This window comes from Natator depressus, chromosome 12 (assembly GCF_965152275.1).
Source record: "Natator depressus isolate rNatDep1 chromosome 12, rNatDep2.hap1, whole genome shotgun sequence".
Classification (NCBI taxonomy): domain Eukaryota; kingdom Metazoa; phylum Chordata; order Testudines; family Cheloniidae; genus Natator; species Natator depressus.
In genome coordinates this window covers 40,931,945-40,959,867 of record NC_134245.1, presented here as the reverse complement: position 1 = coordinate 40,959,867, position 27,923 = coordinate 40,931,945, and the positions used below count along the sequence as shown (strand labels likewise).

Here is a 27,923-nt window from a genome sequence, read left to right as displayed (position 1 = left end):
CAAAAAGGTGTATCCGCATCCAATCCACAATCCGCCAAAATTGTCTGTGGATTTGCAGGGCTCGAACTGGCTCCACAGGTCACTACGCCGCAGTGACACAGGGCTGTGTCAAGCCCCCAACCACCCCATTTCTCCCCAGAGACCTCCTGCCCTGCCCCCCCCTCCGCCCCTGCCATACCTCCTTCCCCACTCCAGGCAAGGAGACTAAAATTCTGGGCCCTTCTATGCAGTGCCACCCTCTCCATGGGGGGCTCGGACATGCCTACACAGTTGCGGCATCGCTAATGCACACAACCATTGCAGCCTGGCTCATTTAAAAAGCAATCCCTCCTTCAAAATGGTGCTTGGCTCACTTCCTTCTGGGAGTTGTAGTTTACCTCCTCCTGCTGAGCAAACTGGGGACTATAACTCCCAGAATGTCCAGCACACTGCTGCGTGATTCAGAGAGCCAAGCTGGAGCCTGCAGGCTGGGTGACAGCTGCTCCGTTCGGGTGACAGCCGCTCTGTTTGGGTGATTGTGTGCTGCAGAGCCCTGTGTGGATACAAAATTTATATCTGCATCCACGCTGCGATCTGCAAAAATGGTCCGTGGATATACAAAGCGGATACCAGCAGATTTTCAGGGCTCTAACTACAGTCCTGGGGGAATTCTGCAACAAAAAAATTAAATTCTGCACACACTATTTTCAAATTCTGCATATTTTATTTGTCAAAATAACATAATATAATCACACCAGTTTCAATTATTTTTGGTCATTTATTTCAAAATACATGTCAGCAAGTATGCCTGTAACAACACTGACAACAAAATAGATTCAGAAAATGTTTTTTGACAAATAGATTCCTTACTAGGCATATTAATACAGAACTCTGTGTGATAATTCATTTAAACTACAATACAGAACTGTATTTCCCGCATCCCCCAGAAGCAGTGCAAGGTTGGGGGGAGTCGGGTAACGGAGGAGCTGAGAGAGAGGGAAGTAAATCGCTGAGAAGGAGCCTGGGTGTGAACTTGGAGGGTTATTGAGTATGGGTGGGAAAAGTATGGAACAGGTTTTTTGGGGGGTGGGAAGGGATTGTTAGGGAGCTTTCCCCATGCAGACCCTGCCTGACCCCTACCCTCTCCTGTTCAGTCAGGCACATGTGTCCCTCCATCACCACTCAGACCCCAATGTGTGTCTATGCCCCCACTCAGCCACTCCTCCATCCCTTTGTGGCCCTGCACCTCCCTCTCCCCTGTGGCCCTGCACTGCCGCTGCCATTCAGCCCCTGCCCCAGTCTGTCCTTGCCCATTAGCCCTTATGAGCCCCTATCTGATCCCCCAGCACCCCACGCTGTCTGTCGCCCCATAGCCCCATCTCCTGACCTGACCCAACAGCACTGTGAAGAAGGCTCTGCGGGCTCTCTCTTCCCTAGCTGGCTGGGAGCGGGTGCTGTGTTCTATCACCACAGCACATTCTGGTGGGCAAAAGATGGAACTGCAGCAACTTTTCAGCAGAAGCTTTTTTCTACTCAAAAAAATAAAGATGCACAGCTCATTAATTATGCACGTGCAGTGGTGCAGAATTCCCCCCAGGAGTAACTACTGCAGCGCACAGGCTAGCAGCATACAGACCTGGTCTGCAGCCAGACACATGCAGGAGCTGCTCCCTTGCAGCCTCGGTTACCCACAGAAGTGAGATATCAGCTACAATCAACACTGCCTGTGGAAATCAGTGCCAGCATTCAGTACAATAGCCCTATCTGCTTGTACTGATACCCCATTGCTACCCCATTTCCCCCACTCCTCCTTTTTGGGCCACACTCACCATGGCTGGGACTGCAACCCTGCTCTGTGACTCCCAAGGGAAAGTGAGAAAGTTGTGCTTGTAACTTATTTGGATTAAGGGGTGTAAGTGCACTGACAATGGTACCTCTGTCCATTGTCTCTTTACCAGCTACAGATGTGGCCTTGAGGGTCTCATCAGGCACACTGACGGAGCGGATCATACAGATGTGGAGAACGAAGAGGAATAAGGAAGACATGTTCCAGGAGGTGCTGCAAGCCTCTGGAGCTTCAGATTGCCACCCTCCAAGCTCTCTGCTCACAATCAATGACAAAATGCAGAGGGATAGTCGGGACGGGAAATATGGGCAGCAGATGATGACGCTGCTTAGGGAGCAAACAGACATGCTGCGGTCTCAGATTCAACTTCAGGCTGAACACATTTGTGCTCACCTCCCCCTGCAGCCCACAGAAAATGGCATTCCAGGACCTACCTACACGCCTCCCCCCGCACACTGCATGCATCTTCCAGGGCTGCAACAGTACCCAAGTCACTCCACCCAACGGGGATTAAACAAATTGACAACCCCACATATACCCAGCTGAGAGAGCCTTGCTATTGTGTGCGCTTGTAAATTCCCTGTTCCTTCCCCTTTAAAGATACTTTTCTCTGTATGTATGACATTTACCTCAGCATTACACAGGTATGTTTGCAAATAGCTCTGCGCTGAGCCCGTTATAGCCCTGGTATCTGGCTGCTCAAAGTAAGCAGGCAGCCAAACCACCTTCACAGGTGGGAAACCACCTTCACCCTGGGAAAACTTCTCCCCCACTTTGCTTCACAGATATTATGATGCGCACAGCTGGCAGCTATGACCACAGGGATATTGTCCTCACAGAGGTCGAACCTCCTGAGGAGACAGCACGAGCGACGCTTCAAACAGCCAAAGGCACATTGACCAGTCGTTCTGCACCTGCTGATTCTATTGTTGAAATGCTCCTTGCTGCTGTCAAGGTGGCCAGCGTACAGCTTCATGAGCCACGGGAGCAAGGGGTAGGCTGGGTCTCCCAAGATCACTATTGGCATTTCCACACCTCCAATAGTAATCCACTGGTGTGGAAAGAAAATCCCTGCTTGCAGCTTTCTGTCATGCACCTTCCCTGCCCAGCCCATGTTGATGTCGGTGAAATGACCCTGGAGATGCACCAATGCTTGCAATACCATGGAAAAGTAGCCCTTTCTGTTGATGCACTCTGTGGTGCGGGGCCAAGATAAGGATATGCATGCCACCTATTGCCCCACCGCAGTTAGGGAACCCCACTGCTGCAAAACAATCCCCTGTTCACGCACACTGCCCAGAGTCACAGTCCTTTCTTAGCAGGAGGCAATTAATAGTACTGCACATTTGCATCACAACAACCCCCACGGTGGATTTCCCGACTCCAAACTGATTTGCGACTGATCGGTAGCAGTCTGACGTCGCCAGCTTCAGCACAGTAATTGCCAATCGTTTCTCCACTGTGAGCGTGGCTCTCCTTTTAGTGTCTCTGCACAGGAGAGCTGGAGCAAGCTCCGCACACAGTTCCAGGAAGGTGGCTTTGCACATCCAAAAGTTCTGCAGCCACTGCTTGTCATCCCAAACCTGCATGACGATGTGATCCCACCGCTCAGTGCTTGTTTCCCGAGCCCAGAAACCACAGTCCACCATGGGCAGCTGCTCCATGAATGCAAACAGCAATCGTGAATTGCTTCTTTCATCATAAGGCAGACGCCAAGGCATCGTCATCAGAGTCACAACTCATGAAAAACTGCGGGATCAGGTACATTGTGTTCATAACGCTCATCACAATAGTGAAGAGCAGTCCAGCATCCATGCTTCCTGACAGAGATGGCGGGCGCGCAGGTTACAGGGACTGTTGAAAAGCAGCATGAAACGTACTAGGATGCACATTGAACTATGGGATAGGGAAAACTGCATCATGGGATCCTGAACCTGCCCCCATGAGTAGGGCCCTACCAAATTAGTGGTCATGAAAAATGCGTCACAGACCATGAAATCTGGTATCCTACTATAGAATCTGGTCTTTTGTGTGCTTTTACCCTATACTATACAGATTTCATTGGGGAGACCAGCGTTTCTCAAATTGGGGGTTCTGACCCAAATGGAAGTTGCAGAGGGGTCACAAGGTTATTTTAGGGGGTCCGCGGTTTTGCTACCCTTACTTCTGCGCAGCCTTAAGAGCTGGGTGGCCGGAGAGTTGGAGCTGGTGGCTGGGCACCCAGCTCTGCAGGCAGCAGCACAGAAATAGGGGTGGCAATACCATACCATGCCAGCCTTAATTCCGTGCTGCTGCTGGCAATGGCTCTGCCTTCAGAGCTGGGCGCCTGGCCACCAGCCACCGCGCTCCAGCTGCCAAGCTCTGAAGGCAGCACCACAACCAGCAGCAGGGCAGAAGTAAGGGTAGCAGTACCGCAATGCCACCCCCCTCCCCTTAACTCCTTTTTGGGCAGGACCCCTACAATTACAACACTGTGAAATTTCAGATTTAAATAGCTGAAATTGTGAAATTTACGATGTTTAAAACACTATGAGCATGAAATTGACCAAAATGGACCATGAATTTGGTAGGGCCCTATCCATGAGGCACTGCAAAACCTTCCCAATAAACCCTGCGGTAGATGGTGGTGAGTTGCACAGTGGGATAGCTACCCATGACGCAATCCACCGACACAAGAAGGATAGTGTGGAGATGCAACAGTGGTTTAATTACAGTGGTGACTGTATGTCACGAACCGTAACTTAAGTCGACTTAACACTGTAGTGTGGACAAGGCCTTACTCTTTCTGTCTGGGTCATACCTGTTACAGGCGCTGTCATCCATGGTGGACCCATATACACACAGGTTCTGGCTACACTAGATAACTTATAGCAATGCACTGTAAGCTCTCTAACGTAGCTGCTCTAAGCCAGCCCCCGCAAACAGCGGTAATTACATTGGCCGGAGAAGCTCTCCTGCTGACATAGCACTTTCCACACTGGTGCTTATATCAGTGTAATTGGTCACTCAGTGGGGTGGTTTATGCACACCCCACAGCAACAAATTATGCTAACATAAGTTGTGGTGTAGACAGCCATAGGTACTCATAATAAAGCGGTTCTTCATGATACAACTTCACAATATCAACCAGAATTCAAGTAGAGAGCCCCAACTCACCACTCTTCAGTTCCCGATCTGTAAAATACAAACAACACCACTGCCTACCTCAGAAGGGGGCTGTGAGGAGAAATCCAGTAAAGACTTCAAGCCCCCCCACTACGATGTTTATGAGTACCTTAAATAGAAATACAAGGAGTTTTGGGAGGGGATGAGTTAAGTGCCCCAAATGGTAGTGTGCATGTGGTGGAGAAAGGGGCATGCAGCACGGGGCGACTTACACTTCACAGTGCTAATCAAAAGGTATATTTACCCCTGCTCCTGACAGGCCATTTCAGCACATAATTGGAAAGTTAACCCTCTGCAGTTTACCTGTAATCCATATTTAAACACAGACAGTTTTCATAGCTCATGCAGTTGCAGCACAGAGACACCACTGTAACCTGCATTCTGGGGCTTATTTTGTTTCAAGTGGTAAGTGAATTACCCTTTTGATATTTGGGAGATATTTATGGAAATGGTTCTACTTCAGCTGAAACACATCAGGCATACCCCCCACTGCAGCCCAGCCAGCTCTGGAAGAGAAACAGATACCAACTCACTATAGGTTTTACATGCAACTTGAGGAGCTGCCTTTGTACATCTCCCTCATTCCGTCCATGTTCTTATGACCTGATGGACTTTTGCCATGTGGTAAGTCCAATGTCTTAGAACTTCTATTATGTAACCAGCAACATAAAATGATAAAGTTTAAAATAATCTATATTGCAACGGACACACTTTAGACAGACTGACCAGCACCTGACCCACTGTGTCTGGTTTGCAGGAACCAGAGTGGCCTCTCAGAGATTATGCAATAGCCCTGCAATAGCACTTCAATGAGCTCAGCAATTCTGTACAAATAACATGTGGCCAAGGGCTAGACCAGGCAGCAATTAGCAATTCCCCAACCATTACAGAGGATAGAGGGGGAACATTTCATGCTGAATCCCTGACATCTGCAGTTACAGCAATTCAGGCCTTGTCTACACTGGCAAATTTCTGCCAGCAAAGCAGCTTTCTGCATTGTAACTCTTGAGGTAAACACACTGCCAAGCCACTGCGTAGTTCCAGCACTATAAAAAAAACAACACCCCGACGAGAGGATACAGCTTTCTGTGCCGGGGCTACATTGCCATGGTGCCAGTGTAGATACCCTGGTCAATTGCAGCACTGCGACTGGCCTCCGGGAGGTGTCCCACAATGCCTGTTCTAGCCTCTCTGGTCATCAGTTTGAACTCTACTGCCCTGCCCTCAGGTGACCATCCATCAGCCCCAGCCCTTAAATTCCTTGGGAATTTTGAAAGTTTGCTCAGTGACACATGCAGTGGTCTCAGCGCATCTTTCCAGGTAACCATGGCTGCTCCACGCACCAGACAATCTCCCGCTTGAAGCAATGCCGAGCCGCTGGACCTCATCAGCATTTGGAGAGGAGGCGGTCCAGTCCCAGCTGCGCTCCAGCCGTAGGAATTATGACAACTACGGACAGATTTCACAATGCATGACAGAAAGGGGCCATGACTGAGACACACTGCAGTGCAGGATCAAAGTGAAGGAGCTGCGGAATACCTACCACAAGGCGCGGGAGGCAAACCGCCGCTCCGGTGCTGCGCCCACGAGTGGCCAGTTCTACAAAGAGCTGGACGCAATATTCGGTGGTGACCCTACCTCCGCTGCAAAGGCCACTGTGGATACTTCGGTAGCTCACGTGCCAGTCAACAGTGGACTGAGCCAGGAGGAGGAAATCATGGATGGGGAGGGGGACCCAGAGGCAGAGGATGACTTGGAGGTCAGAGATGCATGCGGTCAGGAGCTCTTCTCTACCCCAGAGGAGGTTAGCCAATCACAGCTGTTGGAGCCTGGTGAAGCGCAAACAGGAGGGCCCTGGTAAGTGGCTTTGATTTTGGGAATCACTGAAGCGAGAGTCGGGGGCAGGAGGGTTGCAGAAAGCAGGCTTGTGTGTCTGTATGATGCATGTACCACCACATGCCTAGTCTGAGCGGCGCAACAGGGTGTCGATTGACTCCGTCACTTCACAGGAATCTGCCTCAGAGATCTCCAGGAAACTCTCATGGAGATATTGGGCAATCTGTTGCCGTAGGTTCTTTGGCAGAGCTGCTTCGTTTCTTACCCCATTAAGGGTAACTTTCCCGTGCCACTTTGCCGTCACGGGGGGGGGGGGGGGGAGGGGAAGAAGAGGATCATTGCTGCACACAGGCGAGCCGCGTAAGGGACAGGGCGGAAGCTGCAGTCTTGGAGAAGACCCTCCCTTGATTCCCTGCTCACCCTCAGCAGCGAGATAGCTTCCATAATGATCACATCCTGTGGAAAATGTGGGGACAGTAAATGGTTATAAGGCCCCCTCCCCAAGAGCCATGTGCCTACTTTACACTGGGCACATGGCTCTTGGGGAGAGCCAGCAACAGTGCTGGCTCTCCCCAAGAGCCATGTGCCCAGTGTAAAGTACGGTTCTGGAACACTGATTTCCCCTGCGGTTCCTCATCATTTTCAGGGTCTTGTGGCTCATGTGTACTTGCCTGGTGTTAACCAATTAGTGACAGGTATGTGAATAGTGGCTGTGTTTTAAATCAGTGGTCTGCGTGTTGCAAACAATACGGCTTCTGTAAAATGTTGCATTTTGGCTTCACAGATATGACCTTGGGAGCCCAGCCTCCGTCTTTGTTATCACCGGCTGAATGGCTGCGCAGAATTAGAAAGTGGCCATGAAGAACTAAAGAGGACTTTCTGCATGATGTCATGATGCACTCCGAAAAACAAGAATTGAAGGAGTGGCGGGACAGCGAGAAGAGGGATCAAAAGGAGAACACGGCGTGCCAGGACAGTGCGAGATCCATTCCTGCAGACTGAAGAGGCAGAGCGCGCAGTACACAAACCACTGAAAGATGGCGCCAAATCCGGACGAAAGCACAGAGATTGCTGGGATGTGAAGCAATGCATCACGGGGCATTGGGAAAGGACCCAGGATGCCCCGCGACTCCCTCTGCCTTCCCACAACTCTTAGCAACAGAAGAGGAAGAGACGCTCTGTGGGACAGCTGTTAAGAGTGTACCACTCCAAATACCACTGCAAGTGTCGCAAGTGTGAACCTCTATTGCACAGGCAGCTGACGGTGTGAACACACAACAGTGGTTTCCTTTCAGCATTCTCTGAGTGGCGCTGTAACTCTGCTAGTGTAGACATACCCTCAGAGATCTAATGCAGAACAGTTTATCAGACACTGGGCTTGTTTAAAAAGAACAGGAGGACTTGTGGCACCTTAGAGACTAACAAATTTATTTGAGCATAAGCTTTCGTGGGCTATCAAATAAATTTGTTAGTCGCTAAGGTGCCACAAGTACTCCTGTTCTTTTTGCAGATACAGACTAACATGGCGGCTACTCTGAAACCTGGGCTTGTTTAAAATCCATTAAAGCGCCTGGGTCTGACACTCTCCAGGAGCTGTATTGACTACATAGGGCTAATGAGGATTAAACTTGCTTTTGTCTGTAAAATAAGGTTTGATTTACACTTAAAAATGTAACTGGCATAACTATGTTGGTAAGATGTGTGATTTTTTTGCCTACATAGTTATCACACTAAAAGCTGTAGTGTAGATGCAAGCCTAACCTACATTAGAACAGATTTGCTGGTATGGCTATACAGGTATAGCTATATCAGCAAATCCCCCAGTACAAACAGGGGAAAAAGTGCTTTTCCCAGTACAACTTAGGGTACTCTTGTGATCAGTATCTATAAATACCCAGACAGTGGCTCGGCAGGTTACATTTCAGACACTGCAGCATACAGACGCAGAGCTGAATGCAATACTAGAATATCAATGGCACATCTAGATAGGCAGAGGATCTGGGAGCCAAGACCCCTTTATAGTCCTGCAGAGAAAGGCTGTGTCCACATTAGAAGTGCTTTACCGATATAGGATTACTGCTATGCTATACTGGTGAAGCACTCCTAGCATGGATGCAGCTAAACTGTCAAAGTTGTGCTTTGTACCAGTATAACAAGATCACTCCCTGTGAGCAACAAACTATACCAGTAAAAGCCCAGTTTTGCTAGTATAACTTTCTCTACCCTAGCAGCTTCTGCTAGCACAGCTCTATTGGTCAGGGATCAGACCTCTTCACGCTCCTGACTGACATAGCTACTTCGTCAGAAGTCTGTACTGTAGACCTCACCAAAGACAAGAAAAGATTTCAGTTCCATTTCACTATGAAAGCTGCAAATTATGCAAAACTGACTCAAGCAAAGAAGGGACAGCCTAAGCCAATGCAGTGTGAAAGACCCCAAGCTGTACCACACAGGGGCACAGAGGCTGTCTGCCTTTTACAAGAGTCTTCCAACAAGATGACCATGAGTGTTATCATTATCATCGCAAATTCCAAAGGAATGCAGCCTCCTTGCAGAGCAAGCACTACCTAGATCAATCTCTAGCTAGGTCTTTAAGACAGTCTTGCTGGATGTTCAGTCTATGATCATCACTGCCAACCTCACTGCACCACCATAGCTTTTGGCATGTAGGCCATCATTGACCATGTAGCAACATTCCTTCATAAGTGTGCTCAAAATTCACTGGTCTTCTGTCCTAATAATATGTCCATACCAAGGAAGATGCCAAACCAAAACCTGTGCTGATGGAGGTGGTTGGTGGGTTCGGCTACAAATATCTTCATTGCAGATCTCAGTCGGGCGTTTAATATGGTGCAGCTGACAAAGACAACAAGAATCAAAGACATCAATCTGGTGCTCTTCAACCTTCCTCAGAGCTCTCACTTCCACACAACTGAGTTGGTATAACCATAGTCCAATAGATCCACAGCTTCATAGTGAGCTTGATGTTCCAATGTCACCACGGAGGCTAAAGGGCTTGGAACATGGCAATGACATGGTGATTGCTGACTTGCTTTTTCATCACATGAGGATTCACAAGCAGACCCCAGTACACTCCACATGGTTTCACTAGGACTCATTAACAGTCAAAGGTGGTCAACCATAGGTGCTGGAACTAGAGGTGCCAGGGGTGCTGCAGCACCCCCAGGCTTGAAGTAGTTTCCACTATATACACGGTTTACAGTTTGGTTCAATGGCTCTCAGCACCCCCACTAGGAAAACTGTTCCAGCACCTCTGCAGTCAACAGTCATTGATGTACGAATTGGCAGAGATGCTGAACTGGGCACTGACGATCTGCTTCTGCTTAGAAAAATGCACCTCTGACTTTGACATCAGCCAGATAATAGGCTGAAAATAGTCCCATCAACCAAAAGCTCTTATTAGAACCCAACTAACAGACAGCTTCCTGTTCCAAACTGCTCAAGGCTGTTTAAGTGTTAAGAAACCAAAGTTCCACTTTCTCAGTCATCCGATGAGGAACGGCATTGTTTCAAGTCATCAGTGCTGACTGCTGACTAAGCCCTTCAAACATCAACCATGAATCAGTGAGGAGACATTCACGGCAATTGGAGCTAAGAAAGAAGTGAGGCTACAATTTGAATCTTCTAAGATACATTTGTTGAAAGAAAAGCAAAGGCTGAATGAAGGAGTTTGACTTCGGGACATCGTCAAGTCTTTGTGTAAGAGAAGGAATCCTATTCTAAACTGGCTGCCTCAGCTGCCCAGCAGGCACAATCTCCACAGTCTTTACTCAGCTTTGCAGTATCTGGTGGGGAAGGTAGCACCATCTTGTCCAGTGTGCAATAAAAATGTATCTTGTCTTACTTTGTAAATCCTGGAAAGCTTCACACGCACACAAAGCCGTGGCCTCCAATATCTCAGATGGTGCAAGATGGAAGGACCCAAAAAGGCGGATGAGTTATCATTCTGTCCTCTATCACATAGCCTGTAGATTCCACTAGATTTGTTTTTTAGTCATCATGTCCTGGAGATCAAACATCCTGCTCATATTCTTAATAATGTTATGACCACATAGCAGGTGTATGTAAATGGACATTTTTAGCTAGTGGTAAACCCAAGCCAAGTTTACACAGAGTACAAACAGTCCTGAAAAGGAAGATGGTGCTTTTTTCAGTGAAGTGCTTCTGTTTTAGCATTGGTTCAGAATGAGGTGATAGGTGCATTGCTATGTAGAAGCCAGAAGCTCGGGAGGGTGGTGCTGACATGGCAGCTGAGGTTTTATTTTGAGGTGGGACAAAAACACAGCTGACAATTTATTGCCATTTTTTGTTCTGCTCAGTTACTGACTCCAAACACTGTTAGGAGCAACCTATAACTTAAAACTTTTCAAGAATCCAAGTCAATAGCAACATGAGCGACCACATAGCACTGCTCACCCCAGAGAATGCAGGAGAACTGCAGACTATACACAGGGATAACTCCCTTCCTAGGCAGAGAGATACACCCACTTCTTGGAAGTGAATAATGTGACAGATACTAAACCTGGATTCTGCTTGGAGATCGGTCTTCAAAATATTGACCTACCCTGTATATTATTATTATATTACTGACACTACTTAGTATATTATTTGCAGAGTTGTTGTAGCCATGTTGGTCCCAAGGTATTAGAGAGACAAGGTGGGTGAGGTGATATCTTTTGCTGAACCAACTTCTGTTGCTGAGAGGAACAAGCTTTCCACAGACCTGAGGAAGAGCTCTGTGTAGCTTGGAAGCTTGTCTCTTTCACCAACAAAAGTTGGTCCAGTAAAAGATATTACCTCACACACCTTGTCTCACAACTTAGTATTAAATCTTATACTAATTCATTTAGCCTAAGGGAACCAAGATAGAAATGCAAATCCAAGCCTTTACTTTACTTTTTTCATCTCATGAGGGGATCAGAGATGCCAACAAGAACTCCTCGGTTCAATTATTTGTTTGGAAAAGAAAAACTGAAACAATTTGAAACTACCACATCATGTGCTACCGCTATCCCCCTTCCCACCTCAATCCACTTGCTGCATCTGCTTTAAATCAGACTGTCGGCCACATGGGGCAGGAATGCGTCTGTCTGTGGATTTATGCTGGAAATGGCCCACCTTGATTATCATACACATTGTAAGGAGAGTGGTCAGTTTGGATGAGCTATTGCCAGCAGGAGAGTGAGTTTGTGGGGGGGAGGTGAGAAAACCTGGATTTGTGCTGGAAATGGCCCACCTTGATTATCATGCACATTGTAGGGAGAGTGGTCACTTTGGATGAGCTATTACCAGCAGGAGAGTGAGTTTGTGTGTGTATGGGGGTGGGGGGGGTGAGAAAACCTGGATGTGTGCTGGAAATGGCCCACCTTGATTTTCATACACATTGTAAGGAGAGTGGTCACTTTGGATAGGCTATTACCAGCAGGAGAGTGAGTTTGTGTGTGTGGTTTTTGGAGGGGGGTGGGGGGGGTGAGAAAACCTGGATGTGTGCTGGAAATGGCCCTCCTTGATTATCATACACATTGTAAAGAGAGTGGTCACTTTGGATGGGCCATTACCAGCAGGAGAGCGAGTTTGGGGGGGGGGGGGCAGAGGGTGAGAAAACCTGGATTTGTGCTGGAAATGGCCCAACTTGATGATCACTTTAGATAAGCTATTACCAGCAGGAGAGTGGGGTGGGAGGAGGTATTGTTTCATGGTGTCTGTGTATATAATGTCTTCTGCAGTTTCCACAATATGCATCCGATGAAGTGAGCTGTAGCTCACGAAAGCTCATGCTCAAATAAATTGGTTAGTCTCTAAGGTGCCACAAGTCCTCCTTTCCTCTTTGCGAATACAGACTAACACGGCTGCTACTCTGAAACCTGTCTGCACAGGCTGCGTGGCTCACAAACAACAGAGTCCCGAGCCTGACGGGCTCCTCAGGACGCCGCTGCACTACAAACACAGAGCGATGAATAATAAAACCCCGTTACGGGACAACCATCGTCAGCGTCTCCCCCGGCCCGCCCCGTCTCCGCCGGGCAAGGGAGTGTCGCTCGCAGCACAGGGGTGCCCAGCCGGGCGGTGCTCAGCCCCTGGGGACATAAATACCAGCCCCCCCCCGGTCCCTCCCCAAGCCCGCCCGTCCCTGAGCGGGCAGGGCCCGGCCGCCCCGCCTCTCGAGGCCGGTCAGAGGGTGTCCCCGGGCCGGCCCCGCGGACCTCACCTCGCCCAGGAAGCGGCCGACGTCGTACACGCGCCCGTGGATCACCAGCCAGGCCTCGCGGCTCGAGTTGCGCTTCGCCACCTCCGCCAGGGTGAAGACGGGGCCGCCCTCGGGCGCCGCGCCGGCCCCAGCCGCGCCGAGCTGTTCGCTCCCCATCCCGGCTCCCGGCTCCTTTACCGAACGGCAAACTAGCTAGGCCCCGCGCGGCCGCCGTACCTAGGCCACACCCCCTCCAGGCCCTAGAGACCAATGGGCTTTTCCGCGTCCCAAGCCGGTTCCCCCGCTATCGACCAATGGCGAAGGAGAGGGCGGCCGGCCGCTCGTAGCCCGTTGTGGTTCGACTCCTAACAGCCAATCAGAGGTGCCCTCACGCCCCACCGCAGCCAATGAAAGGGCGAGATTCCACCAACCCGCCCAAGCAGGAGGCGGTAGACAAAGAGCCGCGTCCCGCCTCCTCTGGGCTGCTGAGGAGGAGCGCCGAGACCGGTCGGGTCTGGTCACGTGGCGTGAGGCGGGCCTTATGCCACGTGCGCGCGGCCCTGGGTCTCTGCTTACGCCGGGGCGGTTGCCCGGGTTACCCGCGCGGCCCCGCTGACCGCCGGAGCCAGGGCCCGGCCCGGCCCGGCCGCCTTTGCGTTGCTCCGCCGTGGGCCGGAGCCTGGTCGCGAGCCGCGCTGGGTCGGAGGCCCCCGTCCGGAGCCAGCCTGCCGAGGCCTTGGGAGCCGGGCCTGGCGCCAGCCCCTGGCGAGTAACAAAGAAGGAGGAAGCGACGCTGGCCGCCTCCCCGAGTGGCGGAGTTAGCTCGCAGCGGCTAGCCTGGGGAGCAGGACCATGCCAGCGCGCCGGGGACGGGCTCCGCCGGGCTCTCTCCTTGCCACCCCTCCGAAGGCGGGGCAGCAGACCCTCTGTTGCCTCGCAAGTCTTCGAAATGGCCCAGGGCTTTAACACCAGCGAGGAATGTCCAGCAGTTTCCAAAATAAAATGCCCACACGCCCAGCTGCAGAACGGAATGCGGAGCTCCCCGGGCCGTTCCCCCGCGGGTAGCCCAGCCCTGTGACCGAGCAGAGGCCTTTCCAGTGCTGCTCCGCTCCAGCATGCTGAAGCCGCAGCAGTTTTTGCCCCGCCTTTCTAATGGAGTTTTTCTTGTACATGTACGTCATATATTTAAATATAATCCGCTATATTTACTGGTCAACAGTGGGCTACAAACTTCAATCTCATTGCTGAGGGAAGAATGTTGCATAACTCAAAGGAGGTGTTACGAAAACTGTCCATTGTTACAAACAGAGAGCGAAAGAATGACCCTACTAACTCCAGACTATTTACTACAGCTGGGGTTTTCCAAGGAGACCAATGGAATTAAATACCCAAACCCTATTTAAATGCAGTGGGAGCTGAGTGTCTTCCTCCCTTACACTTTCTTCAGAATCCCAGCCTACGTGTCTAACAAATCTTCCAGGTTTCTTTCCAGTCAGAAAGGAGTATTTTTGTTATTGAAGATAAGGAAATTGCCCCATTGGTGCCTGCCAACCGTAACTTCAAATCTAATTGTACTGCTGTTTTCCATAGCCCAGCTAGCTGTAGCTGTGAGCTAAGAGCTGAAGTATAGGTTGGTATTCAGTTATACTGGTTTATCTTTGCCTCATTTTACGGGTGCTGTCTAAGGAAATAAATCGGGACCAAGAAGCAATCAAAGAATTAGTAAGGAAAGAGATGTTTTAGAATAGCAGCTGTGTTAGTCTGTATTCGCAAAAAGAAAAGGAGTACTTGTGGCACCTTTGAGACTAACAAATTTATTTGAGCATAAGTTTTCGTGAGCTAGAGCTCACTTCATCGGATGCATTCAGTGGAAAATACAGTGAGGAGATTTATATACACACAGAACATGAAAAAATGGGTGTTTACCATGCACACTGTAAGGAGAGTGATCACTTAAGATGAGCTATTACCAGCAGGAGAGTGGGGTGGGGGATGGGGAAGAAAACCCTTTTTAGTGATAATCAAGGTAGGCCATTTCCAGCAGTTAACAAGAATGTCTGAGGAACAGTGTGTGGGGGGGAATAAACAAGGGGACATAGTTTTACTTTGTGTAATGACTCAACCGCTCCCAGTCTCTATTCAAGCCTAAGTTAATTGTATCCAATTTGCAAATTAATTCCAATTCAGCAGTCTCTCATTGGAGTCTGTTTCTGAAGTCTTTTTGTTGAAGAATAGCCACTTTTAGGTCAGAAATCCAGTGACCAGAGAGATTGAAGTGTTCTCTGACTGGATTATGAATGTTGCAAAAAGAAAAGGAGTACTTGTGGCACCTTAGAGACTAACCAATTTATTTGAGCATAAGCTTTCGTGAGCTACAGCTCACTTCATTTGAGCTTATGCTCAAATAAATTGGTTAGTCTCTAAGGTGCCACAAGTACTCCTTTTCTTTTTGCAAATACAGACTAACACGGCTGTTACTCTGAAACCTGTCTTTATGAATGTTACAATTCTTGACATCTGATTTGTGTCCATTTATTCTTTTACGTAGAGACTGTCAAGTTTGACCAATGTACATGAAAGAGGGGCATTGCTGACACATGATGGCATATATCAATCACATTGGTAGATGTGCAGGTGAACGAGCCTCTGATAGTGTGGCTGATGTGATTAGGCCCTATGATGGTGTCCCCTGAATAGATATGTCGACACAGTTGACAACGGGCTTTGTTGCAAGGATAGGTTCCTGGGTTAGTGTTTCTGTTGTGTGCTGTGTGGTTGCTGGTGAGTATTTGCTTCAGGTTGCTTCAGTGTCCACTTCCTGGACACTACAGTGCTAATAAGCGATGGTCACATAAACATCACCCTATACCGGAAACCTACTGACTGCTATTCATACCTACATACCTCCAGCTTTCACCCAGACCACACCACACGATCTATTGTCTACAGCCAAGCTCTTCGATACAACCGCATTTGCTCGAACCCCTCAGACAGAGACAAACACCTACAAGATCTCTGTCAAGCATTCTTACAACTACAATACCCACCTGCTGAAGTGAAGAAACAGATTGACAGAGCCCGAAGAGTACCCAGAAGTCACCTACTACAGGACAGGCCCAACAAAGAAAATAACAGAACGCCACTAGCCGTCACCTTCAGCCCCCAACGAAAACCTCTCCAATGCATCATCAAGGATCTACAACCTATCCTGAAGGATGACCCATTGCTCTCACAAATCTTGGGAGACAGGCCAGTTCTTGCCTACAGACAACCCCCCAACCTGAAGCAAATACTCACCGGCAAGCACACAACAAAACACTAACCCAGGAACCTATCCTTGCAACAAAGCCCGTTGCCAACTCTGTTAATGATAAACACCCATTTTTTCATGTTGTGTGTGTATATAAATCTCCCCACTGTATTTTCCACTGAATGCATCCGATGAAGTGAGCTGTAGCTCACGAAAGCTTATGCTCAAATAAATTGGTTAGTCTCTAAGGTGCCACAAGTACTCCTTTTTAAGGAAAGAGAGCCATTGTGTGAGATGCACCAGTTGCGATAGGAGTAGGAAAAAACATTCAGCCAAAGAAGCATCTCATTCATATTGACTTCAGACCAATTTTGTGCTCTTACAGTGTATCGTCTATCCCTCTACTCCTCCAGAAACAGGGAGTTATATATTAAACTCATTTATACCACTCATCAGAATGGCACATTCTTACTGTCCTTTGATATCCGCTGGGGTGGATAAATGTTTTCCTCATGCAAGCTGCATTGCACAGGATGTGATATTTTTCACAGCCCTGAGCTATTCAACTAGGTTGATCTAATGTTTAGGCCTAGACAAGTGCTCAGGTTCTACACTGTATCTGTCCAAAGGAAGCTGCTCTCCTGTATTAATGCATCAGATTTCCTTGTGCCTGACAATTACTATATAGACCTTTATCATAATTCTTATTCTATGCTCTGCTGGCACAAACTACTAAGGGCTGTTCTACACGACAAAATTAGGTCAGCTTAACTATATCACTCAGGGCCGTGAAAAATTTCACACTCTGTGCAATGTATTTAAACTGACCTAGCCCCTGGTGTAGATGCCACTAGGTGTACGGAATAATTCCTAGTCACCGCCCCGTGGAGAGGTCAATGGAAGAACCCTTTTCATCACTGTTGTAAGTGCCTGCACTACAGGGGCACATTTTTTCCAGAGCTGCTTTGTGGAGACATGTATGTGAGCTCCTGTGTTGTAGTGCAGAGTCCTGGGGAGCAAGCAAGTTACAACTCTATCTTGTCTTCATTTATATACAGAACGAAAACTGTGTTATCGCTTGCAGCCTTTCTAGTCCCCTCTCTCATCATCCTTTCCTGTCCAGTGCAACAAACATCCACCTTTTCCCCTTTCAAACACTTCAGACGTACTCTTAGACAGCCCACCCTAATCAGACACATTGAGTTCTTCCATTTGCCTAAAATAAAATAGCAAAATAAAGCAATAAACTCATCCTTTGGCCACTATTACTCCTTACCGTTCTTAGACACCAATGGGAGCCTGAACATTATCATTCGTCTGTCTAGATAACAAACACGTTAGTGCAGGGATTATTTTCCTATGTTTTGTACACACAGCTGGTGCTCAGTAAATGATAAGAGAAAGAAGCCTGTGGTGACCAGTATGTTCCTTGTAATTTTCCTGTTTTGTTTCCCGTCCCCTTTACAGTAACTCAGGCAGAAAGGCAGGCATGAGACACCAGCAATGTGCAGGTCTTGGCCTCTGGAATGTTTTCTTTCATCTCTAATCATTGCACTGGGGCTCGTAAATCAAGTAGTTGGGACAAAAAGCACAAACATGGCTGTGATTTGTTCCTCCCTGCTGAGGTTGGATTTTGGGGCCTTTTTGTTTGGGGTTCGTTTTTTTTTTTTTTCATAGAGAAAACCAAACCTTTCCTTGGTGGGGGATTGCTAATGATTCTGGGCTGTTAAGAGATGTTCTGGAGCAAATAATTTCTTACATTTCTATAGGTCCTTTAAAAATGAGACATTAAGGTGCTTTGCAGACTTTGTGTGAGACTTCACTGCCCTCTAGGATGAAATGCAGCGCAGCGCACACCCTAATTGTTCGTGGGTACTTTGGCTAGCTGAAACTATTAGAGTAAATTAGGTCAGCCAGAGAGTAATTTACCTGAGCTGGAATTTGACTGGCACACCAAGACTAACATTTCTACCTTGGCAAAAACTGTCAGGGGATTTTTTGTTACCATAAAGTGGCTCAGACCTTCCTCCAGAAATAAGTACTCCAACAGTACTGGGGTCTTTCTTCAACACCAGGCTGAGCCATGAGGTTCAGCTGTCGTACAGAGGGAAGAATGTCACGTATTCTATAACCAACACCACTTCTTGAAACACACTGGGGATTTCTGTGGATATTTCCCATCCACGTGCCAATCAGGCCTAACACTGCTTAGTTTAGGGATCTGACTAGCAAGGGAGTCATTTGCTATGTGTTGGAGGAGTTGATATAGACTTTTCATAGGTCTATATGCTCCATTATCTCTTCCACTCCTGCCCTCTGCAACTTTGCAGGATATAATTGTGATGCTGGCAGACCAAGTGCCAGCTCATGGCATGGCCCCAGGCCTCACTGAACACTGACAAATGCATAGGTGGAAACCAGTCTGACTCTCCTGTCTGTTATATTGTTAAGATAGATATTAGAGTTGTAAGAATGTGTTTGGTGTTTAGGCCTTATGAATAAAGCTACAATTTAGTCTCAGGTACTTTTAGTAAAAGTCATGGACAGGTCATGGGCAGTAAACAAAAATTCATGGCCCATGACCTGTCCATGACTTATTCTATAAATACCCCAGACTAAATCTTGGGGTGGCTGCTACTGTGATGTGCACCCCAAGGGGTCACTGCTGCGAGGGGCACACCGCTGCTGGGGGGGGCAGGGCCAGCAGCACCAGCTGCCAGGGGCCGTCAGAGCAGCCGCTGCTCTGGCTGCCCCAGGGACCACTGCTTGGGTGGTCCCCAGGGCCCGCTGCCCTGGGCCACCCAAGCAGCGGCTGGTGCAGCTAGCTGTGGGGCTGCCCAAGTGACTGGCTACAGACCCACTCCAGCAGCAGCCGGTGTGGCTCTCCCTGAGCTAGCTGCTTGGGTGGCACTGGGGGCAGCCATACTGGCCGTTGCAGAAGTCACAGAGGTCTCAGAAAGTGACGGAATCCATGAATTCTGTGACCTCCGTGACAGACCCTGAGCCGTACTTCTGAATAACTTGTAGGATGCTGCATAGTCTCACTCATCTGTACACCATGTTATAAAGCAATAGCAAATGTTTGCAAGGTAAACCTCATCAAACAGGAAAGGAACCATCTCTAATGCAAATGGTGGCTTCCTACAGAAGAAGTAAAGTCCTGCCCAACAAGAATGTCTTTCACAATAGTTCACTTAGTTTCAAACATCAAAAGAACAAAGACTTTGTTAATTGCACTCCTCACTCCTTCCAGGAAGAGGAGACCTGCATATGAACTCATCCCATCAGTTGGGCTCTGGGGAGAAAGAGAGAAAAATCCCTGACACAGAGAAACTTGGTTCTTTTTGCTGCTTGCACTCTAAAAGGGTAAGAATCACTAAGCATAAGCAAAAGCCCCTAGTTGCTTTGCCTGGGTTAGCCCTAATGGACATATGGAGTTTGTTATATTTTGGAATCTAAGACTAACTCATTTGTGTGTCTATGTTACTTGCTTTAACCTTGTAAATAACTCATTTCCTTTTCCTAGTTAATACATCTTTAGTTAGTTTATTACAGGATTGGCTACAAGCATTGTCTTCGGTGAGAGAACTGGGGTACAATTGACCTGGGATAAGTGGCTGGTCCTTTAGGACTGGGACTAACCTGAATACTCTTGTGATTTTTCATATAAGGGACCATCTGTCAATGAGTCAGGTTTGCCTGGGTGGCAAGATAGACTGGGGTGTCCAAGGGGTCCATCTGTGATTCCATGATAAGGCTGTTATAGTGCTTGTGGAGTTCACACTTGTTACTTGGTTGGTGAAATCCAATTATAGAACATATAACCAATTTGGGATTTGTGCCCTATTTCCTGACAGTCTGCCCTGAGGTTGGCACCCGTGTTCGTGAGCCACTTCAGACAGCGTGACAATAATATAATCACATATCATATTATGTGTGCTGACACAATTTTGTCCTCCCCCGCCTGAATTTTTCAGAAATGACATCCCTCCTGACAAGATCCTCATTCAAGGTTGGATATCTACAGGCTGCTAAGAGGACCCACTTCATGGAGTCAAGCTGCATGTCTTCCGTAGGTGCCCAAATCCATGTCTTACAATGTCCTTTATGAGTGTGCTAATTAAATGAACCCATTCTAAATGGCTGGGATTATTAATGGTGCCTAAATAGATCAAACAAAGGTTAAATTAGATTAAACAAAGGTGCCTTCATAAGCTGGGAGTGATATCTTGGAGTCTGTTATTCCAGTTTTCTAGTCCACGTTTTGAACACTGTATGGTCCAAATAAGACCAGTTTAACCCGGAGCTGAATTGGGCTCCTTGTGGAACCCCCTAATTCAACTGTTTTCTTGATGCTGATGGTGAGAGTTAATGCCTGACAGGCACTTGAAAGGTGGTCCATGAGTTCTTGTAGTAGATCTTCATTGTGGGCTGTGAGGCATAGGCACTGACCCTGTGGGTGCTCCAGGGCTGGAGCACCCACAGGAACAAAAATGGTGGGTGCTCAGCACCCACCAGCAGCTCACTTTCCAAAACCTTCCTCTCCCCCCAGCACCTCCTGCCCGCCAGCAGGACCCGCCGATCAGCAGCTCCCCCTTCTTCCCAGTGCCTAGTGCCTGCTGCAGATCAGCTGTTTCGTGGCATCAGGAGGCCCATGGGGGAACGGGGGAGGAGCGTGTTTCGGGGAGGGGGTGAAAATGGGTGGGGAAGGGGTGGGGGTGGGAAGAAGCAGGGCAGAAGCAGGGTGGGGGTGGGGCCTTGGGGAAGGGGTGGAGTGGGGGTGGGGCCTTGGCAGGGCCAGAGGGAAGCCTCCCGTCCCCTCCCCTCCCGTGGCAGATTAGAAACTCGGTGCCTATGCTATGAGGGCAGCATCATCAGCGAATAGAAGTTCCCTGATTAGCACCTTTTTGACTTTGGTCTTTGACTTAAGTCGGGACAGTTTGAAGAGTTTCCCATCTGAACTTGTGTGAAGATATATTCCATCTTTCATGTCTTTAAATGCACAGTTCAAGAGTACTGAGAAGAAGATTCCAAAGAGCGTAGGGGCAAGAACACATCCTTGCTTTCACTTCGCTTTTCATCCCAAAGCTGTCCGAAGTGGACCCGTCAAACTGGACAGTTGCTCTCATGTTGTTGTGGAATGAACATATAAGACTTAACGGAGTTGGTGGGCATCCTGTCTTTTCTAGTATTGCAAATAGACCTGCTCTGCTGACAAACCAGCTAGAAGTTGTTCAAAAGTTCAGCTATTTAGGTTCTACGGTGACCATCAACCTCTTATTGGATGAAGAACTAAATGTTCACATTGGAAAGGCTGCCACCACCTTTACTAGACTAACTAAAAGAGCCTGGAACAACTCAAAGCTTACTATCAAGACCAAAATGCTAGCGTACCAAGCTTGCATCCTCAGCACTCATGTATGGTGGGGAAACATGAACAACTTATGCTCATCATAAGAAAAGATTGAACAGTTTCCACCTACGTTGTTTATGCTGCACACTCAACACCAAATGACAGGATAAAGTCACCAATGCAGAGGTTCTTCAAAGGGCAAATTTACCAAGTGGGACAGCCCTGCCCAAGCAAAGACAACTGCACTGGCTGGGCCCTCTGAGTAGTTTGGGAGACGGACGCAGACCCAGGGATATGCTATACGGGGAGCTATCAGAGGGGACAAGAACAACAGGATGGCCCAAGCTTTGCTATAAAGACACATGCAAGCGAGATGTGAAGGAATTTGGAATTGATCCTGACAAACAGGAAATTTTGGCAAGTGATCGTAAAAAGTGGCGCCATCATCTCCATCAGGGTATCAAAGTCCATGACAGAAGCTGGTCCCCCAAAGCTTGAAGAGTAAAGAGCCAGTCAGAAGCAAGCAGCTCCCAAGATACAGACATTTGCAATAACAGCCAAAGATCATGCAAATCTCAGATTGGACTATTCAGTCACGAGACATTGCAAACCATTTACATCATAGGCTGCAATTCCCAGTCTCTCACAGACGAAAGGGTGCCAACAACTTGAACTGGGCTCTATAATGTAAAAAAGCATTGTTTATTGATGTTATTGATTTTAACCAACTGAACACAGAATAGTAGAAGATAGAAATTGAAAAGACCTATAAGGTCACATGAGTTCTTTCCCTCCTGTTCACCCCCATCCTTGCAGAAGCCATTGCAGGATTGTTCATTAACCTGTAGTCTCCAGAGCTTTGTCCAGTTCAGTTTAAGTGACGCAAATGGTGAGGCTTCCACTATTGCCCTTGGGTAGTCTAATAGATCTCACTTTTCTGATGTTCAAGCTAAAATGAACAAAGAAGCTCAAGCTCCTGAAACCTCTATAGTCTGCTGAATGCAGTTGCATCAACCATGGCTGAAGCTGCTGTATCTAATAGGAGCAATGTCTCTCAGGAGGGTGAGAAAGCTGCTGTGTTTAACAGATCCTGGATGCTTTAGGATGTCCCAGCCTGAAAATTAAGAATGTATTTAAAAAAGTTAGAGTAACAATCTTACAGATGTTTTCCCTTGCTAATAATGTCTCCCTTGGATCATGAGTAGCCAATACAGCTCACTAATACCAAACTGATCAGCTGTTGGGCCATGGCCTTATGGGTTGAGACCTTAGTCACCTGGCTTGCTCCATTAGCTCTTGCCCATTTTATAAGGTAAGGGATCCGAAGCAAACTGTATCATTCTGTCATCCTACCTCACAGAACAGGACACAATATGGATCTGTAGATTTCTCTGTATCCTTCCTAACCCTTCAGTGCTGCATTCGAACAAATTAACCTTGTTGTTAGGATATAGATATTCAGGCCTGTCTGTAAAGGCCTGTACTTTAAGAAGTTAGGGGTATTCTTATCACTTGGCTAGTTAGAGGTATAAAAGAAAGAATCAAAATCACTGTCTGCTGGTGTAAGGGCCTTCTCTTACTGTGACAGTTTGAGGCCCTGTGCTTAGGCTAAGGCCTTTGGCTAAGCAGCAGAGGCAGCCATAAGCCAGGAAGCGAACAGTCACATCCTCACATTCCAAACTAGTCACATTGAAAGAAGGTGCTATTGGGCTGTTAGGAATACAATCCTGTCCTGATAATTCCTATCACCTCCAGAGAAAGGGAAGTGCCTAGAAAATGTAAAAGGAAACTTAGTTTGATAGCATCCTGTCTGGCAAGAACTCACTTATCAATAGCTGGGATGTGAAATCCTCACTTCTGTATTGTTTTGTCATTAGAGTTCCCACTTTGCTATTGTTTGTCTGTATAATCTCTGTCTGGTTCTGTGATTGTTTCTGTCTGCTGTATAATTAATTTTGCTGGGTGTAATCTAATTAAGGTGGTGGGATATAATTGGTTAGCTAATCATGTTACAATATGTTAGGATTGGTTAGTTAAATTTCAGTAGAATGATTGGTTAAGGTATAGCTAAGAATATTACTATATAAATTAGGGGCAAACAGGAAGTAAGTTGGGATTCGAAAATAAGGAAAAAGGAACTTGTATTTAAGCTTGCTGGAAGTTCACCCCAATAAACATCGAATTGTTTGCACCTTCGGACTTCGGGTATTGTTGCTCTCTGTTCATGCGAGAAGGACCAGGGAAGTGGGAGAGTGAAGGAATAAGCTCTCTAACACTTGTGACAATCAGTTTATAATTAGTTCCATTCTAACTGCCCCATGACTGTGTATACACTGTAGAGGTCACTCAACTCAATCCAGAGGTGAAAACACATCATCCTCGTGCTCTTGCAGATTTTAATTCTTTTTACTTTCCTTTGTTTGTTTGCCAGTAGCATTTCTTTCCCTCCCAGTTTTATTGTTTTCCATTTGACACACATTAATTTTTCTTGTTTGTTTTTCCTCCTCTTTCTCTTCCAGTGAGCCCCTGGAGGGGAGGGAAAGGGTGTGGATGTCCTGAAAGCCAAACAGAACTCCCATTTGTAATGACTTTTCTAACTGACTAGAAATGGATGAACAATCTTTTTTGGAGCCTATCAGTGCAGTGCTTCAAAGAGGGGTGACTGTTAGGCACTAGGAATCTATGTAGGGTTATTGTTTGCAACAGGAAATGTTTTTATAGGAGGCACACACCAAAGAGATAATTTAGGTCCATTGGGGATTAGAACTGGCATCACATAGGAAAGGAATCTAACAGAAAAAGAATGTTGGGATTGAAAACAAGAAAGGAAATAATGAAGGCAAGGCAGTCATTGGCTGTAATGTTATAAACTAAATTACTCACATAAATTATTTGTCGATGGGAATAAATCCTGCAGTATGTTAACTGGAATATTGAAAGGAAGACGTCTTCAGATAGGATTTGCATTAGGAACAAAAGAGGGGCAGGACGATTGATCCTCCTAAAGTGAGTTCAGTTTCCAAGATTCCTGGAAGGAGTATTATATGTGAGGGGAAGAAGAAGAGTTGTTGTCAATGAAAGATGAATTTACAATACCACCAAATATACTGAACGAGATCTATGAAGAAATTAGGATGAAGCGAGGATATCCTCAGGTCTGGGTGAGCACTATTGTATAGTATGCTAGAGAGTGTTACTCCCTTCTCTCTTTCACATATTCTGAAATGCAAATGAAGAAAGGGTAGTACATAAGAACGGTCCTACTGGGTCAGACCAAAGGTCCATCTAGCCAGTATCCTGTCTACCGACAGTGGCCAATGCCAGGTGCCCCAGAGGGAATGAACAGAACAGGTAATCATCGAGTGATCCATCCTGTCAAGGTTCCTTCACCACTCTGAACTCTAGGGTACAGATGTGGGGACCTGCATGAAAACCCCCTAAGCTTATTTTTACCAGCTTAGGTTAAAACTTCCCCAAGGTACAAACTATTTTACCTTTTGCCCTTGGACTTCATTGCTGCCACCACCAAGCGTCTAACAAATATATAACAGGGAAAGAGCCCGCTTGGAAACATCTTTCCCCCCAAAATCCTCCCAAACCCTACACCCCCTTTCCTGGGGAAGGTTTGATAAAAATCCTCACCAATTTGCATAGGTGAACACAGACCCAAACCCTTGGATCTTAAGAACAATTAAAAAAGCAATCAGGTTCTTAAGAGAAGAATTTTAATTAAAGAAAAAGTAAAAGAATCACCTCTGTAAAATCAGGGTAGTAAATACCTTACAGGGTAATCAGATTCAAAACATAGAGAATCCCTCTCGGCAAAACCTTAAGTTACAAAAAGACACAAAAACCAGAATATACATTCCGTTCAGCACAACTTATTTTATCAGCCATTTAAACAAAACAGACTCTAACATATATCTAGCTAGATTACTTACAAAGTTCTAAGACTCCATTCCTTTTCTGTTTCTGACAAAAAACAACACACAGACAGAGAGAAACTTTGTTTCTCCCCCACTCTAGCTTTGAAAGTATCTTGTCTCCTCATTGGTCATTTTGGTCAGGTGCCAGCGAGGTTATCCTAGCTTCTTAACCCTTTACAGGTGAAAGGGTTTTGCCTCTGGCCAGGAGGGATTTAAAGGTGGTTACCCTTCCCTTTATATTTATGACACATCCCCTGTCACTCATTCCCAGCTTCTGGCAAACAGAGGCTAGGGATACCATTCCTGCCCATCCTGGCTAATAGCCATTGATGGACCTATCCTACTTGAATTTATCTAGTTCTTTTTTTAACCCTGTTATGGTCTTGGCCTTCACAACATCCTCTGGCAAGGAGTTCCACAGGTTGACTGTGCGTTGTGTGAAGAAATACTTCCTTTTATTTGTTTTAAACCTGCTACCTATTAATTTCATCTGGTGACCCCTACTTCTTGTGTTATGAGAGGTAGTAAACAACACTTCCTTATCTACTTTCTCCACACCAGTCATGATTTTATAGATCTCAATCCTATCTCCCCTTAGTCGTCTCTTTTCCAAGCTGAAAAGTTCCAGTCTTATTAATCTCTCTTCATACAGAAGCCGTTCCTTACCCCTAATCATTTTTGTGTCCCTTTTCTGAACCTTTTCCAATTCCAATAGATCGTTTTTGAGATGGGGTGACCACATCTGCACACAGTATTCAAGATGTGGGCATACCTTAGTAGCACAACTTCAAACTGAGGATGGTACATAAGCAAGACTCAAACATAGTTCATCCAAGATTATTAATGGGACTCAAAGGGTGGTGTCAAGGGAAGACAATATTTTCTGGGCCTCTGAGTTTTTGATACTATATTCTGGACAGTTAAGAGAAAGAGGTGGTCACTCAGTTCCTGCTTTTATATGTTGAAAAAGCTTTTCAATCGTCATTAATTTGTTACTAGCGATTAGGAGAATGCTTTTAGCCAACTTGTAGTTATGTGTATAAGGAAGCTGGAACCAAGGCGATTACAAAGTGTGGAGCCGCTTTTAATCAGGGCACAGGGACACCAGGGGTCGCGGGTCCCCATCTTTCACTGCTCGGCTCCACAGGACAGAGGAAAGGAGGGCGCTGATACTCCCAAGGAGTGGATGGTGGGTGCAATAGGCTGAGTGACCCCCAAAGGACCCCGTGGATGCAGCACCGGGGATGGTCTTGGGCCGGTCTGTTTGCAGGCAGGGGCTGTTATCGCGTGGACCAGGCCTGACAACGGGACGGGGAAGGGCTGGACCAGTGATGAGCTGCCAAAATCTTAACAACGGGTTCCCTCCTCACCCCACGAGGGGGTCGTTGCCCACCCCCGCCCCCCCAGGACTCCTGCCCTATCCACCCCCCTCCCCTGACTGCCCCCAGAACTGGGCAGGAGGGTCTCGTGGGTCACCGTAGAGGATGCCCACCCCTAAGAGCCAGAGGCCCCTGCTGGGGGGCGAGGTGGGGAGTCCTGGAGATGCTTACCTGGGGCAACTCCCAGGAAGCATCCAGCAGGTCCCTCTGGCTTCTAGGGGTGGGGGAGCGTAGCTGTGGGGGAGCAGCCGCTCCCCCACTGATCACATCAAAAGTGGCGCCTTAGGCACCGACTCCCTGGGTGCTCCGGGGCTGGAGCACCCACAGGGAAAATTTGGTGGGTGCAGAGCACCCACCGGCAGCTCCCCACCCCGCGCTCACCTCCGCTCCTCCCTTGAATACGCTGCCCTGCTCTGCTTCTCTGTGCCCCCCCGCTCCCCGCGAATCAGCTGTTTGGCAGGAAGCTGGGGAGGGATGAGAAGCAGGCAGCGGCTTCCCACTCAGGCCCAGGGAGGTGGAGGTGAGCTGGGGTGGGGAGCGGTTCCCCTGCACCCCCCCTCCGGGTTATCTGATGTGGCACGGGCAGCCCTCCTTGCGCCCTCCCCAGTTCCCCTCCACCTCCCTGGGCCTGAGTGCGAAACCGCGTCCTGCTTCTCAGCCTGCCCCAGCTTCCCGCGCGAACAGCTGATTTGCGGGGAGCCGGGGTCAGGGGGTGGGACGGAGAAGCAGAGCGGGGCGGCGCGTTCAGGGGAGGAGGCGGAGCGGAGGTGAGCTGGGGCCGGGCAGGGAGCTGCCGGTGGGTGCTCTGCAGCCATCAAATTTTCCCCGTGGGTGCTCGAGCCCCGGAGCACCCAGGGAGTTGGCGCCTAAGGCACCACTTATGCCGGTGGTTCAATTTAGAAGCCCTTTTAGAACCGATTGTCACTCATGGAACAACCGGGTCTCGCGAACCGGCTCCAGCTCACCACTGGGCTAGACCCG

General features: G+C 47.8%; 1 protein-coding gene and 1 long non-coding RNA gene across 2 annotated transcripts in view; one reads left to right on the top strand and one right to left on the bottom strand.

Moving 5' to 3' along the window:
* The window catches only part of CYB5B (cytochrome b5 type B), a 33,609-nt gene extending 20,320 nt beyond the window's left edge, over positions 1-13,289 (bottom strand). The window contains exon 1 of the mRNA XM_074968985.1: positions 13,056-13,289. Within this exon, the coding sequence (XP_074825086.1) occupies positions 13,056-13,211 (156 nt within the window). The 5' untranslated portion in view covers positions 13,212-13,289. The remainder of the gene's footprint in view (positions 1-13,055) is intronic.
* A 420-nt stretch (positions 13,290-13,709) lies between these two features.
* On the top strand, positions 13,710-23,675 carry LOC141996919 (uncharacterized). Its single transcript, XR_012641648.1, has 3 exons — positions 13,710-14,664; positions 20,262-20,356; positions 21,291-23,675. It is a non-coding gene; the product is annotated as an uncharacterized LOC141996919 (long non-coding RNA).
* Positions 23,676-27,923: the final 4,248 nt, after the last annotated feature.